At 41.4% G+C, this 16,348-nt stretch overlaps 1 protein-coding gene across 25 annotated transcripts in view; it reads right to left on the bottom strand.

The window, feature by feature from the left end:
- Positions 1-16,348, bottom strand: part of DST (dystonin) — a 510,899-nt gene that overhangs the window by 120,357 nt on the left and 374,194 nt on the right. For all 25 annotated transcript variants that reach the window (XM_040473816.1, XM_040473833.1, XM_040473814.1 and 22 more), the window contains 4 exons: positions 15,921-16,187; positions 11,599-12,147; positions 10,110-10,286; positions 3,391-3,514 (listed from right to left, as the gene is read on the bottom strand). In XM_040473816.1, the coding sequence (XP_040329750.1) occupies positions 3,391-3,514; positions 10,110-10,286; positions 11,599-12,147; positions 15,921-16,187 (1,117 nt within the window). The remainder of the gene's footprint in view (positions 1-3,390; positions 3,515-10,109; positions 10,287-11,598; positions 12,148-15,920; positions 16,188-16,348) is intronic.

The following is a 16,348-nucleotide window of genomic DNA, read 5'->3' on the forward strand; positions in this document are numbered from 1 at the left end:
CTTTGACAAAATCCAGCACCCTTTCTTAATAAAAACCCTTGAGAAAGTCGGGATAGAAGGAACATACTTAAAGATCATAAAAGCCATTTATGAAAAGCCCACAGCTAACATCATCCTCAACGGGGAAAAACTGAGAGCTTTTTCCCTGAGATCAGGAACACGACAGGGATGCCCACTCTCACCACTGTTGTTTAACATAGTGCTGGAAGTTCTAGCATCAGCAATCAGAAAACAAAAGGAAATCAAAGGCATCAAAATTGGCAAAGATGAAGTCAAGCTTTCGCTTTTTGCAGATGACATGATATTATACATGGAAAATCCGACAGACTCCACCAAAAGTCTGCTAGAACTGATACATGAATTCAGCAAAGTTGCAGGATACAAAATCAATGTACAGAAATCAGTTGCATTCTTATACACTAACAATGAAGCAACAGAAAGACAAATAAAGAAACTGATCCCATTCACAATTGCACCAAGAAGCATAAAATACCTAGGAATAAATCTAACCAAAGATGTAAAGGATCTGTATGCTGAAAACTATAGAAAGCTTATGAAGGTAATTGAAGAAGATTTAAAGAAATGGAAAGACATTCCCTGCTCATGGATTGGAAGAATAAATATTGTCAAAATGTCAATACTACCCAAAGCTATCTACATATTCAATGCAATCCCAATCAAAATTGCACTAGCATTCTTCTCGAAACTAGAACAAGCAATCCTAAAATTCATATGGAACCACAAAAGGCCCCGAATAGCCAAAGTAATTTTGAAGAAGAAGACCAAAGCAGGAGGCATCACAATCCCAGACTTTAGCCTCTACTACAAAGCTGTCATCATCAAGACAGCATGGTATTGGCACAAAAACAGACACCTAGACCAATGGAATAGAATAGAAACCCCAGAACTAGACCCACAAACGTATGGCCAACTCATCTTTGACAAAGCAGGAAAGAACATCCAATGGAAAAAAGACAGTCTCTTTAACAAATGGTGCTGGGAGAACTGGACAGCAACATGCAGAAGGTTGAAACTAGACCACTTTCTCACACCATTCACAAAAATAAACTCAAAATGGATAAAGGACCTGAATGTGAGACAGGAAACCATCAAAACCCTAGAGGAGAAAGCAGGAAAAGACCTCTCTGACCTCAGCCGTAGCAATCTCTTACTCGACACATCCCCAAAGGCAAGGGAATTAAAAGCAACAGTGAATTACTGGGACCTTATGAAGATACAAAGCTTCTGCACAGCAAAGGAAACAACCAACAAAACTAAAAGGCAACCAACGGAATGGGAAAAGATATTTGCAAATGACATATCGGACAAAGGGCTAGTATCCAAAATCTATAAAGAGCTCACCAAACTCCACACCCGAAAAGCAAATAACCCAGTGAAGAAATGGGCAGAAAACATGAATAGACACTTCTCTAAAGAAGACATCCGGATGGCCAACAGGCACATGAAAAGATGTTCAGCGTCGCTCCTTATCAGGGAAATACAAATCAAAACCACACTCAGGTATCACCTCACGCCAGTCCGAGTGGCCAAAATGAACAAATCAGGAGACTCTAGATGCTGGAGAGGATGTGGAGAAACGGGAACCCTCTTGCACTGTTGGTGGGAATGCAAATTGGTGCAGCCGCTCTGGAAAGCAGTGTGGAGGTTCCTCAGAAAATTAAAAATAGACCTACCCTATGACCCAGCAATAGCACTGCTAGGAATTTATCCAAGGGACACAGGAGTACTGATGCATAGGGGCACTTGTACCCCAATGTTCATAGCAGCACTCTCAACAATAGCCAAATTATGGAAAGAGCCTAAATGTCCATCAACTGATGAATGGATAAAGAAATTGTGGTTTATATACACAATGGAATACTACATGGCAATGAGAAAAAATGAAATATGGCCTTTTGTAGCAACGTGGATGGAACTGGAGAGTGTGATGCTAAGTGAAATAAGCCATACAGAGAAAGACAGATACCATATGGTTTCACTCTTATGTGGATCCTGAGAAACTTAACAGGAACCCATGGGGGAGGGGAAGGAAAAAAAAAAAAAAAGAGGTTAGAGTGGGAGAGAGCCAAAGCATAAGAGACTGTTGAGAACTGAGAGCAAACTGAGGGTTGATGGGGGGTGGGAGGGAGGAGAGGGTGGGTGATGGGTATTGAGGAGGGCACCTTTTGGGATGAGCACTGGGTGTTGTATGGAAACCAATTTGACAATAAATTTCATATATAAATAAAAAATAAATAAATTAAAAAAAAATCAGTTGGTTGCAAATGTGGGATGTCAAAATGGTACACTGGCATATAGGAACAAAATGTTAGACCTTCCATTCATATTTTTTACCTTATACTTTAAAATGTTTTTGTATTTTGTAATTATAATACACATAATGTGATAAGACAGTAACGTGTACATAACTTATAAATACACATGCATATATGAGGGTGTATGCTGAAAATTATTTGATAGAGGTGCATGATCAAAGAAGTTTAGACATCTTTAAGAATGTAAAAAAAAGTTTTCCTTCTACAGAGCAGTTTTAGAAAAGCAAAGTTTCGTCCTTCTCTTCATCTAAAATTTCTGCTCAGATTTTAATTCACACTTTCTTTGATGTGAAAACACAGGTCCAATTATCTTACAAAACATTAAGTTTTCTATTTCACATGTAGAAATATATAATAACCTGAAACCACACATTAAATAATATGAAAAGCAGCAAACTCAAAGCAAAACATACAGTAAGACAGCAAGCATTTATCGATACCCCCACTGTGCATTTACTATAAACTAAACATTATGAGTGGATACGAAGAATAACATGCAATAGCTCTTTTCTTAAGAAATGTTGACTCTGAGAGGGCACAAAAGCACCAACATAACTGGATACAAGTTTCTAGTATCACCAAAGAACTGGGGCAACTGGAACCCTGTGAGGCCCCTCAAAGGCTTCTAGAAAATGGAGAGCTGGAAATGTTGGTTTAAAGCACATCTCTTAGCCCCACGCTCCTGCTTTCAACAAAGACAGACCCCTCCAGGGAGTCTCTTTTGGCTACAGGATTAGAGGCTAGCTCTGCCCAATGCCATCAACCAAAAGAATCTGAAGTTCTACTTCCTGTGGTGAATATTACATAGAGTTTTTGTTACATTTTCCAAAAATAAAACTAAACTTTCAATATACTCCTCTCAAAGAATACATACAACCCCCACTCCCAATATACGTGCCGAGAAAAGTCATGCCTCTTCCCAGATTGAGAAGCACCATTTCACAGTGAAAGGCCATAAACAACACAATACACACTAGTGAACGTGTTCTCCATATCAGAATATCTCCATTTAGGATTTACCCGGGAGAAAGTGAACAAGGAAATCAATACTCACCCAGTGTTTTCTGGATATCATTCTTGGCTGGAAGTAAAGATCCTCTGGCATCTAAAAGGACTTCGGCCGTTTTTTTCAGTTTCTCTACAGCCACCTGCTGATTGGATATCTGCCCTTGCAAAGCCTGGAGGATTGAATGCCTCAGTTATACTCAGTAGGACTAAATGGTATATTTCCAGTATAAAAAAATTGCTTACAGTAAGATAAAGTTAAATTGGACAGAATAATCTCTTCATCATTACAGACTTACTCCAGAGTCCTTAGAGTAAGGCCAGTTATAAAGTGGTGTTAGCAAAGATATCAACCAGTCAGGATAATACAAATTCAGTCTTGAAATTAACCCTTGAGCATATGTTCATGATACTTGGCCTGATTCTCGATCTTGCAACCCTCTACCTCTAGCCTGAGATCCCCTTGAGTCCCCACTTTGAGACTTCAGAGGATACCCTCACTAACCACCATAAAACAACAACAAAAATCAACCTGACAAAAAACCTTTGGGACTCTGACTCCAAGTAAGGAAACAATTAGGGATTTCCATTTCAATACAAAATCATGTTTATATCTGTTTATTCAACAAAAGTTACTTAACATCTAACAAATCCAAAATATCTTGCTATGTTTGTGAAGATCCAAAAAAAAAAAAAACAAAACAAACAAAAAAAAAAAAAAACAAAACCCAAACAAACCAGACACAAAGCTCACCCACAAGGATATTAAAGTCAGAAAGTGATAAGTGCTACTGGAAACTGAGAAGAGGAATAACTGGGAAGGGAACTGACATCCACCTCCATGGTGGTGACACTGAGGTAAGTCCTGAAGAAAACGTAGATTGAGGCATGCAGCAGTGGAGAGGGGTAACAGCTCCCTGCAGAGGGACAGATGGGGACAGAAACATCCTAGGAGAAGGGGAGGGTCCCAACCAGTTAGAGAATGTGTATGGGTGAATAAACAGTACCAGGACCGGGAAGGCTTCAAATGTCTGCTAAGGAGTTTACATTTTACCCTGCAGCAATGGAAAGTTATTCAGGGCTTTTGAATAGGGACTGACATGCTCAGAGCTGTCTTAAGAGAAGGCTAAATTTGTAGCACTGTGTGGGATAAACTAAATGGGTAAGAAATGAGGGAGAGACATCAGTTAGGGGCAACTTAAGCAGTTGAGAGGCCACGTTCTGGACTGGGAAGGTAGAATTGGTGATGGAGTAGGGGAGGGACCACAGCACTTGATAACTGGTTATCTAACACTGTGCTGTGTCATATGATAGCCACTAACTACATGGGGCTTTTTAAATTTAAAATTAATTGAAATCAAACAAAATTAAAAATTCAATTCCTCAGATGCACCAGCCACATTTCAAGCACTAAGTAGCCAAGGGTGAGGAGTGGTTACCACAATGGAGAGATTACAGAATATGTCCACCATCACAGAATGTTCTATCAGACATCACTGCTTGAGGGGGCAGGAACAAGAGAAAAGACAAGAGAAATATCCAGAGTTTTTGAGCCTAGGTAATTAATGGAATTCGTAAGCGAAAGTGGAAGCAAAGGAGAGTCTGGGAATTTATGACTTCAAAGTACTCTTAGGACCCTCATATAGAAAAAAAACCCAAGGGTGTCGGGGTGGCTCAGTCGGTTAATCATCTGACTCTTGATTTCTTGCAGTTTGTAGGATCAAGCAGTTTGATCTTGAAGTTTGTGGGATCAAGCCCTCCATCAGGCTCTGCACTGATGATGCAGAGCCTGCTTGGGATTCTTCCTATCTCTCTGCCCCTTCCCCACTTGCACACTCTCTCAAAATAAATAAACATTAAAAAAAGAATTAAAAAAAAAGAAAAAAAAACAGTGAAGTTGGAAAGAGAGTTGACTCTGAACACAGGCTGGAACTAGACATAAAGCACTGGAAGCCAAGACCCATGGTGAGACTGCTAGAGAAGAAAGCAGGAAAACACTGGAGAAGAAGGCCATAAGGAATCACAGAGAGTTCTACGTAAGTGATGAGAAGGGAAAAAAACAAACACAAAAAACCTATCATCAAGGAGATGGAAATCGGCCTGGAACAATTCTGTCCCCAAAGGTTACAGGAAGACAGAAAGTGGAAAATGTTATTAATGTCATCTGCTTTAGAAAGGATACTATAACCTTGAATCTGAAGAGAAACCCCCATTTCTCTAAGCAGATGCAGCTCAACAGCTAGGACAAAGAGAGAAGTAGAGGCAAGAACCACAGGTAAGTCTTCCAGAAGTTTGGCCCGGCATTCCTAACCCCTCTGACGTAGCTGTGTCCAAATGGGCCACTGTCCACATGGGCCCCATGCTTGGCTTTCATTTCACTGAAGCTACTCAAGGTCCTCTTCCAGTCTCACACTCGGATTTCAAATTCAAAGTCCCCTATGTCCAACTGTAGATGAACTCATCCCTGGCCGTGGGCCCAGGTTTCCAACTGGCTCTTGATCATTTCCATCTGGGTGTAAACAGTCACCACAGACTCAAAACACTAAATCTGAACTCATCATCTCATCCCCTACACCTGCACTTCTCCTGGTGTTGCATCAGGTGATCCAAGTAGTAACTCTGAGGCTCCTCCTAGACTCTCCCTCAACCCTCCTTTCCACATGCAAATCCACCACCAGGCCCTGACAATTTTACCTGCTTAACGGTGTTTCTGTTTCTTCTTTAATCAGACCTCTGTTCTGTATTTCTGGATCACTGCAGGATAATCTCTCACTCAACTCAAAAAAGCATCCTAACTGTGCTCCCTGTCTCCAGTCTCTTCCCTGATATAGCCTCCCCAATGTGTTCTATCTAAAATATATACTGACTAGATCACTCCTCTCTTTAAAATCTTTCAGTAGCTTCCCAGTGCCTTCATAAAAACGACAGACTTGAGTATACTCTAAAAGGTCCAATGAAATCTATTCCTTAATTCTATCTTCAATATCATCTTCCACTTCCTGTTCCAGAAATGTCCAACAACACAGCTATTTTGCTCAAGTTGGACCCAATGTTTAACATCTCTACATACTAACCTTCTCATGCAACCTACCCCTCCCTGTTATCCTGAGCCTGGCCCTTCATAGTCAGCTGGTAACCCTCCTAACTTTCTCTTCAGCCCTAGTTCTAAGTACTCCCTGCAGGTTCTCCCATAAATGCCCTGTGAATATTACTGGGTTTGTCTCTTCTTTTAAACTGTAACTTCCTTGAAAACTAGGAATTCATTCCATTCAGCTTCCTTTTATCACTGCCTACACAATGTCTGGCATATAACATTTCTAGAATAAGTAAATGAATGAAAATAAATAAAAATATCAAGTATAAGATCCAGAAAGATCCTCTTCTGTTTCAGCCTTCATTTCAGACTAAAGCAAATGCCTATAGCCAATCACAACTATTTCCTCCACTAATTTTTATATTCAAGAAAACTTAAATGACATATGGGCAGTACATATATGTCAAAAGGCCCACTAAGCTGTGGCCAACATGTGATTTGTGATCTGTATACCAGATCCTAACGTTGTCCCAAGAAGCCAAAGAATCTGTGTCAGAGTGGGTCTGTCTAGGAAATTCTTCCAGATGTTTAGTTATAAAAGGTATAAAAAATTCCTCAAGACAGGAACTTTACCTAGAACCAGACTGAAATCTAAGACACAGATTACTTGCATTGCATGCTTATTTAAGAGATGGAATAAGGTTATGGATACCTCCAAAAACAGATTTTTTTAGAATGTGCGCTCTCCAAGGGGAGAATCAGGGTTTCAACATCTGTGTCTTCACAAAATCTTACAGTGGGCCTAGCACATAAATGTCTACCAAAAAAATATATGTCAAAGTTCTACAAAAACATCCAATACCAAAGATGGCCCTATTAAACATCCTAAAACTTAGAAATGGATTACAAAAGAAGCATTTTTTTTCTTCCCCTCTCCTTTTCAAAACATCCCACGTCTTTTCTCTGCATAATTATGTTTAAGAGAGTCAACAGTTTTTAATTCCCAACATGTATTGGGTTATAATTTGGTGATAGTAGTGGTTTACAATACTACTTTAGGATAAAACTGCAAATTAAAATAGTCAAAAGGGTACCATATGTAGTTTTTAATGGATCTCAATGACATTAAAACATGAAAGAGCATCTATGACCGGAAATACTGAAAGATTATGACCTTGGGCCCCTTGCCTGGACCAGAGAAGCGTGAAATCTGTAAAGGGCACTTGTCCAACTCATAGAAGATTCCTGACTTGACACTATCCCTGAGATCAAGGCAAGGCTACAGGGTGGATACTGCCAGGCAGCATGACCTAGCTCCACACCTGCTCCCAAACCCAGGCCTCTCAGCTGGTCCCCAAATCCTGTCTTTCTGTGCCTCAGATGGGACAAAAATTTTGTTTGGTCCATGGATTTTCCTGGAAGCCGATCCTGAGGAGGTCATTATAGCTCAGTGGTATCAGAGTGCAGACAACTCAGCTAACAGTCATTTGAATAAATAATGATAATGACAATGTGCTATTGGGAGAATTATTTCACATGAACCGACTTGGGTACCCCCAAATCACATTATCTGCCCAACAGAATATGTTAGCATTGCAAATGTAGACAAAACAAAATGTGGTAGTCTTATGTGTTTATATTACTGTTAAAGAAAAATAATTTTACATGTTAATAAAAATGAAAGAAATGGAGACTACCCAACCCTCTTAAAAATTTATCCTTGCTACATGCTGAGATCATCTGTGAGGAAAATATGAACGTATGCCAAGAACAACTTCAATTGCACATTTAATTTTTTAAATTATGCTGTGGCTTAATTAGAATTTATCCTCCTTTGAGACATTGCTCTCCTCTTTACTATTTCTTTGGCTGCCTTGTGACTGAAAGAATCTTCTTCCACAGCGCATACCAAGTAAGTTTTCTTGTTTTAGAATTAATCCATGTATCTGTTTAACTTAAAAGCCATAGCACTCTTTGGGGTTTTTCCTTCTCTTTTTGCTCCGGTTATAAAAAAAATTACTTTCATATAGTACGTAATCAGTTTCCTGATAGAGACCTAACTTGAAATGTGTTGTATTTTATATACTTTCCTATACTAAAAGCACCTAACTTTTTTTTAATGTTTTATTTCATTTTGAGAGAGCATGAGCGGGGGAGGGGCAGAAAGAGGGAGACACAGAATCCGAAGCAGGCTCCAGGCTCTGAGCTGTCAGCACAGAGCCCGATGTGGGACTTGACCTCATGAACTCTGAGATCATGACGTAAGTTGAAGTCAGATGCTCAACCCACTGAGCCATACTGTCCTTTGACACGTATTCAAGTGTGACCTGAAAACTTAATTAAGGCAGATTTGTTCCAGTGCTTGTGGGAAAGAAAAAAAGAAAGGGTAAAAGCAAAGAGGTCCAGGACTCCTCTCCTCCGGGCACCTCACCTCCCTCCTTTCATCCCGTGCTTCCCATCCCCATCTCTCTGCCTTGGCCTTAACCTGCCACATTGCACTCTGGTATGACCTCCAGGCAGAAGCTGCCAGTCTCAGGCAGTAACTAACGTTACAGTACCTGTTTTCCTTGTAATAGCACAATAATAATGATTTTTTGATTCTGTAACTAACAGAGGCAACTAAACTCTGAACTGTAGTTGTTTAACGGGCAATACTGTGTTTACTTTCTAGCTACAGCAGCAATAAGTGACTGCTACCCACCTGCTAAAAGAAAAGACAGAACAGATTTATGAAATGAAACTTTCAAATTCAAAATTATCAGTCACATGGAACAGGAGTAAAACACTTCAAAAGTTATCTCACTACATTAAGATTTTAAAATAGGCTTTCGGTTGCACAAGTGCTCAGTCGGCTGAGCCTCCAGCTCTTGATGTCAGCCCAGGTCATGATCTCCCAGTTCGTGAGTTCAAGTCCCATTTTGGGCTCTGTGCTGACAGCAAGAAGCCTGTTTGGGATTCTCTCTCTCTCCCTCCCTTGTTTGTGCACTCTTTCTCTTTCTCAAAATAAATAAATAAACTTAATTTTTTTTGAAAAATAAATAATATACGCATTAAATTGAAGATTAATACCCACTCTTCCATTGTGGGTATTCCGAGACTTCAATTATTCAGTCTGACACCAAGCCTGCATTTTTTGAAGACCGGGTAGACTTTTTGAGAACTGTGCTAGGTAATAACTGAAGTTTATGTCTCTAAGAATTACAGGGATACTCAATAGGAACACCAATCCTGGCCCTCAGACCCCAGATGGGACAGTGACATCTATTCTTCCTTTTCACCTGTTCATTCTTGAACCAGTATTTACTGAGTACCCACTTTGGGCCATGTACTCTTCTAGGTGCTGGGGAGGCAGCAGTGAGCAAAACGGAGGAAAACACACCTACCTTCATGGAACTTACTTGCAATGAACAAAATAAAGAAGTGTAAAGATAAGTAAGTGGCCAGGGCAATAGTGGTTTTTCTTTAGGGAGGAGGGAGCAGTGGGATGTCAGCCATAACAGCAACATCCAACAGTTAAACAACAGTGGAAAAAACAATCTTATTAGAAAGAGAACTGAACTGGATGGTGAATTAGAGTTGCACCTCCCTTTAGAAAGACAAGTACTTTTCCCATACTTTATTCCCCTTTCCTACGTGAAACCATCACACAAGTGTGGGGAGACGGATGGCTTTCAGTAAGACGACAGAAGGGTTGATCTCTCACTTTTCTCTTTCTTTCTGGCTCTCTCTCTTACCTTGGTCTCTTCTAATTGCCTTTGCAGATTTTTAGGGTCCACAGCAATAGGTTCAGATAAGTGTTTGCTTGCTGTGACCTCACAGGCCTGGAGCCCAGAAAGAAGTCCACATGAGGCATCTTCATAGTGTTGATATTTATCCACCAAGTCTTTAAGATTATTCCCGAGGACATTGCACTAAAAAAAAAAAAAAAAAAAATCAGAAGATAAAAAGCGTGGGGGATTAAAATCCCACTATCTTCGCATGTATTAAAAACCTTAGGACCTATGAGTAATGCAACCTGGAAAACACCAGACTTCAGCCAGTTAGTGAAACCTACAGGACTAAGATTTTCTCTTTTACATGCAGAAGCATCTTCAAAGAGTAACAATAAAAACAAAGAGGTAGTTCTAGATTTATACCAATTCAAAAACATATTTACAAGATCTGGGTCTTACCCCAGAACAAAGGATTTAGGAATCAATCACCAGAGGAGGCTAATCTACCAGGGCACATTCCCAAGGAGTTTTATACACCATGTGTACAGCCATGTATTTGATGGAAAGGTTTTCAAAGTGCTTATAATAAATCACTCATATGTTACACAAGACTGATGTTGCACAAGGAGGGCAAATAATCTAGATCAGAATGAAGCAAAGGCCAATAATCAATGACGCTCTTCAAACCATCTGTGCAACTTGGCCAGTGTGTTCAGCTTATACTGTAAACAGGGAAATGTTCTTCGTATTGTTTTGTTTTTAAACAGAACTCTTCTGCTTGTCCACAAGAAGAAGCTGAAACAGTCTGTTAGCCATTAAGTATTAAAATAGTGCACTGATCAAAGATATATGCAAAACAAACAAGAGTCATATATGTGAAGGGAATTATCCGAGATGAAACGTCACCTCCCAAGCCTGAGAGGATGCAAATTAGCAAGCAAATTAGCAAGCCACGCTTTGGGCTCGGAACCAAAACATATACGCCACCTGGTGGTCAAATCGGATGCTGGCATTCTAGAGTTCAGGCTGCCTGGAAAATGCATCTCAAAACACTAACTAGGTATAACTTTAGGCTCCTAACCTTTAAACACGTTTGCAGAAGTAAAGCACATGCATAAGAAAGACGGGATGAGGATGAAACCACCTTATTTCCTCTGCTTCAGTTCTTAGATTTCTCGCCTCTAATTCCAAAACAAAAGTTAAGAGGGACAGGGTGAAAACTCTAGTCATAGTCTGATCTTCCCTTAAAAATGAAATTACCTTCGGGGCGCCTGGGTGGCGCAGTCGGTTGAGCGTCCGACTTCAGCCAGGTCACGATCTCGCGGTCCGTGAGTTCGAGCCCCGCGTCAGGCTCTGGGCTGATGGCTCAGAGCCTGGAGCCTGTTTCCGATTCTGTGTCTCCCTCTCTCTCTGCCCCTCCCCCGTTCATGCTCTGTCTCTCTCTGTCCCAAAAATAAATAAACGTTGAAAAAAAAATTTTTTTTTAAATAAAAAAAAAAAATGAAATTACCTTCGAGTAGAGAGACCTGAAGCGATCGGTAGCATGATCCAATTTGCTCTGGACTTCTCTGTGGGTTGCAGAAGTATCGATATTGTCCTGGTCAGCCTTGCTACTGCCGCTTCTCCTGCTGCAAGACTTGGCCGCTTCTAACACTCTGTTTCCAGAAATTGTGATGTACCTCAAGTCCCCTTTGTGAGAAATGACGTCTTCTGAGAAACTCTTCTGCCGTTTCAGTTTGGTCATTAAACCACTGAGGTCGTCAGCACCTGCTTCCAGGTTTTCCAGTTCTTGTTCTGACTGCTGCAGCCAGTGTTCAAACTCGCTATAATCTGCATCGAACTTTTCTAATTCTTCCTGCAGAGAATGCGTTAATTTCATTTTCTTCTCCGACTCGGCCAGTGCGGTCTCATAATGTGTTTTCAGTTCCTTCATGTTCTTCTGCAGTTTCTCTTTTTCCTCAGGAGAGAGATAGTGACCCTGTTTCTCAAGCAAGGCTTGTGCAGACTGAGTGGCCATGAGGACTGCTTGGTGCTGAGAGACGATCTTCTCATGTTGGGCCTGCGTGAAAACAAATCAGCCGTAAGGTCAGAGTGGCGATGGGGTGACACGGAGGTGTCAGGAGCCCAGGACTGACAGACTTGCTTCTCATTAACCTTGTCAAGGTGCACAGTGTGTCCCGTGTACTGGTCCATTTCAGAAGAGCATGCTCTGACCACCCTAACCTTACTTCTGAGGAGGTTTCCCAATCTTCTCTAGAAAGTACTTAGATGATCACATAGGACAAGTACTGTTTTTGAGAAGTTTGGAAAAAATGTAATGAATTTCTCTTCCACGTCTAAAACAAACATCTACAGTATGATCTCAATTTACTCACTGCTTCCTCACAATCACCTTAAAGGGACTGCTAATGTCTTCAGCTAATCACTGAGCAGATACATACAATATTTTAATTAAGAAATGATCCTGAGGGGCGCCTGGGTGGCTCAATCGGTTAAGCGGCCGACTTCGGCTCAGGTTATGATCTCGCGGTCCGCGAGTTCAAGCCCCGCGTCAGGCTCTGTGCTGACAGCTCAGAGCCTGGAGCCTGTTTCAGATTCTGTGTCTCCCTCTCTCTGACCCTCCCCCGTTCATGCTGTCTCTCTGTCTCAAAAATAAATAAACATTAAAAAAAAATTAAAAAAAAAATGATCCTGAAAAGACACATACATAGGAAAAAGAGAATTTGTTCCTTTTAAAGCTATAAAAATCCCATGACAACAATTAAGCGAGAACAATAGACATTCAGAGGAGCCCAATGAGATCAATGAGAATGCTGGAGCTACCTTGCTTCTCTGGCCCTCAGCTTCTTGCATGGGGAGAATGGAGACAATTACCCCTGCACATCATGGGTTTGCTGAAAGGAGTACATGAGGTCACACGTGTAGAATACCTGCTGACGAGCCTGGCACGTACCAGAGGTTAAAATACACTGGAGTCCCTTTCTCTCCAGCCATAGCAGCTTCTTCCATTCCCCGCAATATGCCATATAAATGTGGCAAAAAGGAGAAGAATCCTTTTGGGTCATTTTCCACATTTCTCATAATGGTTTACAGGGAGTCAAAGGGCCTGGTAACATTAACGCCGAGCTCTTTTACTGCTTGGCTGTCTCCCACCCTACTTGAGGCACGCCAGTCTCTCAAATACTACCTCTTCCCTCACCTTGTTAGGCACGTTAGGACCTTTTCCTCTGGCTGTTCTCACCAAATGGTTCTTCCCGCAGGTATCTGCCTCGCAACCCCCTTCCCCTCTGACATGTCCTCTCTATGTCTTCACACAGATCTCATCCTTTCATGCAGCCTACTCAGATGATCCTATTTTTTTTTTAATTTTTTTTTCAACGTTTTTATTTATTTTTGGGACAGAGAGAGACAGAGCATGAACGGGGGAGGGGCAGAGAGAGAGGGAGACACAGAATCGGAAACAGGCTCCAGGCTCTGAGCCATCAGCCCAGAGCCTGACGCGGGGCTCGAACTCACGGACCGCGAGATCGTGACCTGGCTGAAGTCGGACGCTTAACCGACTGCGCCACCCAGGCGCCCCCAGATGATCCTATTTAATGCTGAAGAGTAGCTCCCAACCCCACGCTCACCCACCTGTACCCACCTCAGCAAAACCTCACCACTTTCTAACATCCCATATCGCATAACATTTAGGTATTTGTTGTCTGACCTATCATCCTCACTCTCCTAGTATGCAAACACCATGACAGGGAATTTCATTTGCTCACTGGGGAATCCCAAGCACCTAGAGCAGTGTTGGCAACAAGGGCTAAATAAGAATAACTATATGCTGTTAAGTAGACAGGACCGAGAAGCACCGCTGTAGGGCAACTGTTCACTTTCAAGTCTGATCCCCCACTAGTCAGCAGCGAACTACTTGTATTCTCATTATCCGTAACAACGCCTGCCACACTGTGGGCACAAGATAAATATTTGTGTCTGAAGAACATTTCCCCCACAGACTGTGTCTTTGGCATTTGAAATGGAACCACATACTATTCTCCAGTGGGTCTTCTGAACATAGTAAGTTAGACATACAGAACACCTTAGAAATTTCTGATCCACCCCCTTCCTTTTAAGGTGAGGCAACTCGGGCTGAAGGAAGAAATGCCATGGCTGAGGACATGTGGCACAACTAGAAAGAGCTAGAAACAGGCACTGGGGCTATCTCTCCACTCTGCCAGGACATCAGGAATTCCTACAGCACTTTCAGAGTCCATATTCTTAGAAGCAAAAAGATCAGAAGGCAAACCTCATGCAGTGAAACATCTTTATGTCTCAATCCACCCACCCGTATTTTTCACTCCTTGTGTCAAGTTACTAACCTTTCCTGACTGTTATGTAATGGACTCATAAGGCATTCCTAAAGGAATTCATTAAGTTTTTCATTTTAAGAAATAATTATAGCAAGGTTCTGTAAGAGCCCCCAGAAACCATAAATATAATAAATACTTCCACTTTTCTTCTGGTTTAACTTAGATTTCCTGTAATATAAAAACCTCCCGGACAGCATTCTATTCCAAAGACTACAAAAGACAAGGACATTGAGGAAAACACACAAAACTGCAAAAGTGCCTCAAAGTCCAGTCATCTGACTGCAAAACCCAAATGCAGAAATAAAATGATCAACTGTGTGACGCTGTGAAAAAGGTTTTTCCAAAGTTGCCTTTGGTTCTGTGGTAGCATTACTGTTCACTTCAATTCACACTCACACCACAAATTTTTAAAAGGCTTTTCATTCCTCTTCTCAGCAATGCCCTTGACTATAGAGATGAGCCAAGGCTCAGGGAGAACGTGAGAGAGCTCAAGAGTGCACAGCGAGCTGGTCTGCAAATATGGAGTAGAACTTAGCACAGCAACTGAGCTCATGGCCTAGTTTTAAATCCAAACTCCAGCCCTCACTAGATATATAAACTTGGGCAAGTGACTTCTTCTGTAAAGTTACAGTCTCCCTACCTGTGAATCACGAGTAGGATGTAGCCTCAGAGGGAGCTGGGTGGACTAAATGTGTTGAGATGGAAAGAGCTAAGAAGAGTACTTGGCCCACCATAACTTCGCTATAAGTATCAGCTTATTATTACTTCTATCAATTCTTAGAAGTCGCTTCACTTAGAAGAATACCATAGCTAATGATTTCTCATTGTTTTTGAGTTACTTAGAATTCTCACAGTAACTTACATTTGACATGATGAACCTAGAAAATGGGACTTCACTCTTAATGGTCATTAAGGTTTTTTAATGTTTTTGAGAGACATTTAATGGTTTTTGAGAGACAATTTATTTTGAAAGAGAGAATGAACATGAGAGCAGGGTAGTGGGAGGGGCAGAAAGAGAGGGAGAGAGAATCCTAAGCAGGCTCCACGCTGTCAGTGCAGAGCCCGATGTGGGGCTTGATCTCACTAACTGAGATCATGCCCTAAGCTGAAATCAAGAGTCGGACGCTTGGGGTGCCTTGGCTCAGTGGGTTGAGCACCCAACTTCGGCTCAGGTCATGATGTCGTGCTTCGTGGATTCAAGCCCTGCGTCGGGCTCTGTGCTGACAGCTGGGAGCCTGGAGCCTGCTTCAGATCCTGTGTCTCCCTCTCTCTTCAGCCCCTCCCCCACTCATGCTCTGTCTCTGTCAAAAATAAATAAACATTAAAACAAAACAAAACAAAAAAGTCAGACGCTTAACTGACTGAACCACCCAGATGCCCTGGTCATTAAGGCTTTGAAAGATAACTCAGGTGCTCCTCTCTTTAACCGACCTGAAAAACAGAATTTGACAATATCTCTATGTGTAAAATAACCAACCTTAACTTTCTGGTATTGCTGGTTCAGATTCTCCTCAGTGGTTCCAACTTGTCCATCAACATCAGTTTCCAACAAGTTACCATTAACTTCATCCTCTTCTCCAATCGCTGACTTGCCATCACCTTCTTGAAAATGAGTCCCGTTCTGTTCAATTACCTGTCTCTGTCTCATCCCTGCCCTTTCTGAATCTTTGTCCACATTTGACAGCCAGTCCAAAAGGTTTTCTATTTTGGTTTTGCTCTCTTCCAGCTGCTTCACAGCTGCAACCTGGGCAAAGAAAGTTCACAGTAGGTATTCTGAATGCAGGCTGAGGCACTAGTTTTAAGACCATTTAACTTTAGAGTGGGGATACTAAAAGCTGACACACACTGAAAACTGAATGCAGTGAAATTAAACCTTAGAGCAACAGGCAATTACTTGGAAGTTTC

This window comes from Herpailurus yagouaroundi, unplaced genomic scaffold, assembly GCF_014898765.1.
Source record: "Herpailurus yagouaroundi ecotype Mexico unplaced genomic scaffold, PumYag 139, whole genome shotgun sequence".
Taxonomy (NCBI): Eukaryota; Metazoa; Chordata; class Mammalia; order Carnivora; family Felidae; genus Herpailurus; species Herpailurus yagouaroundi.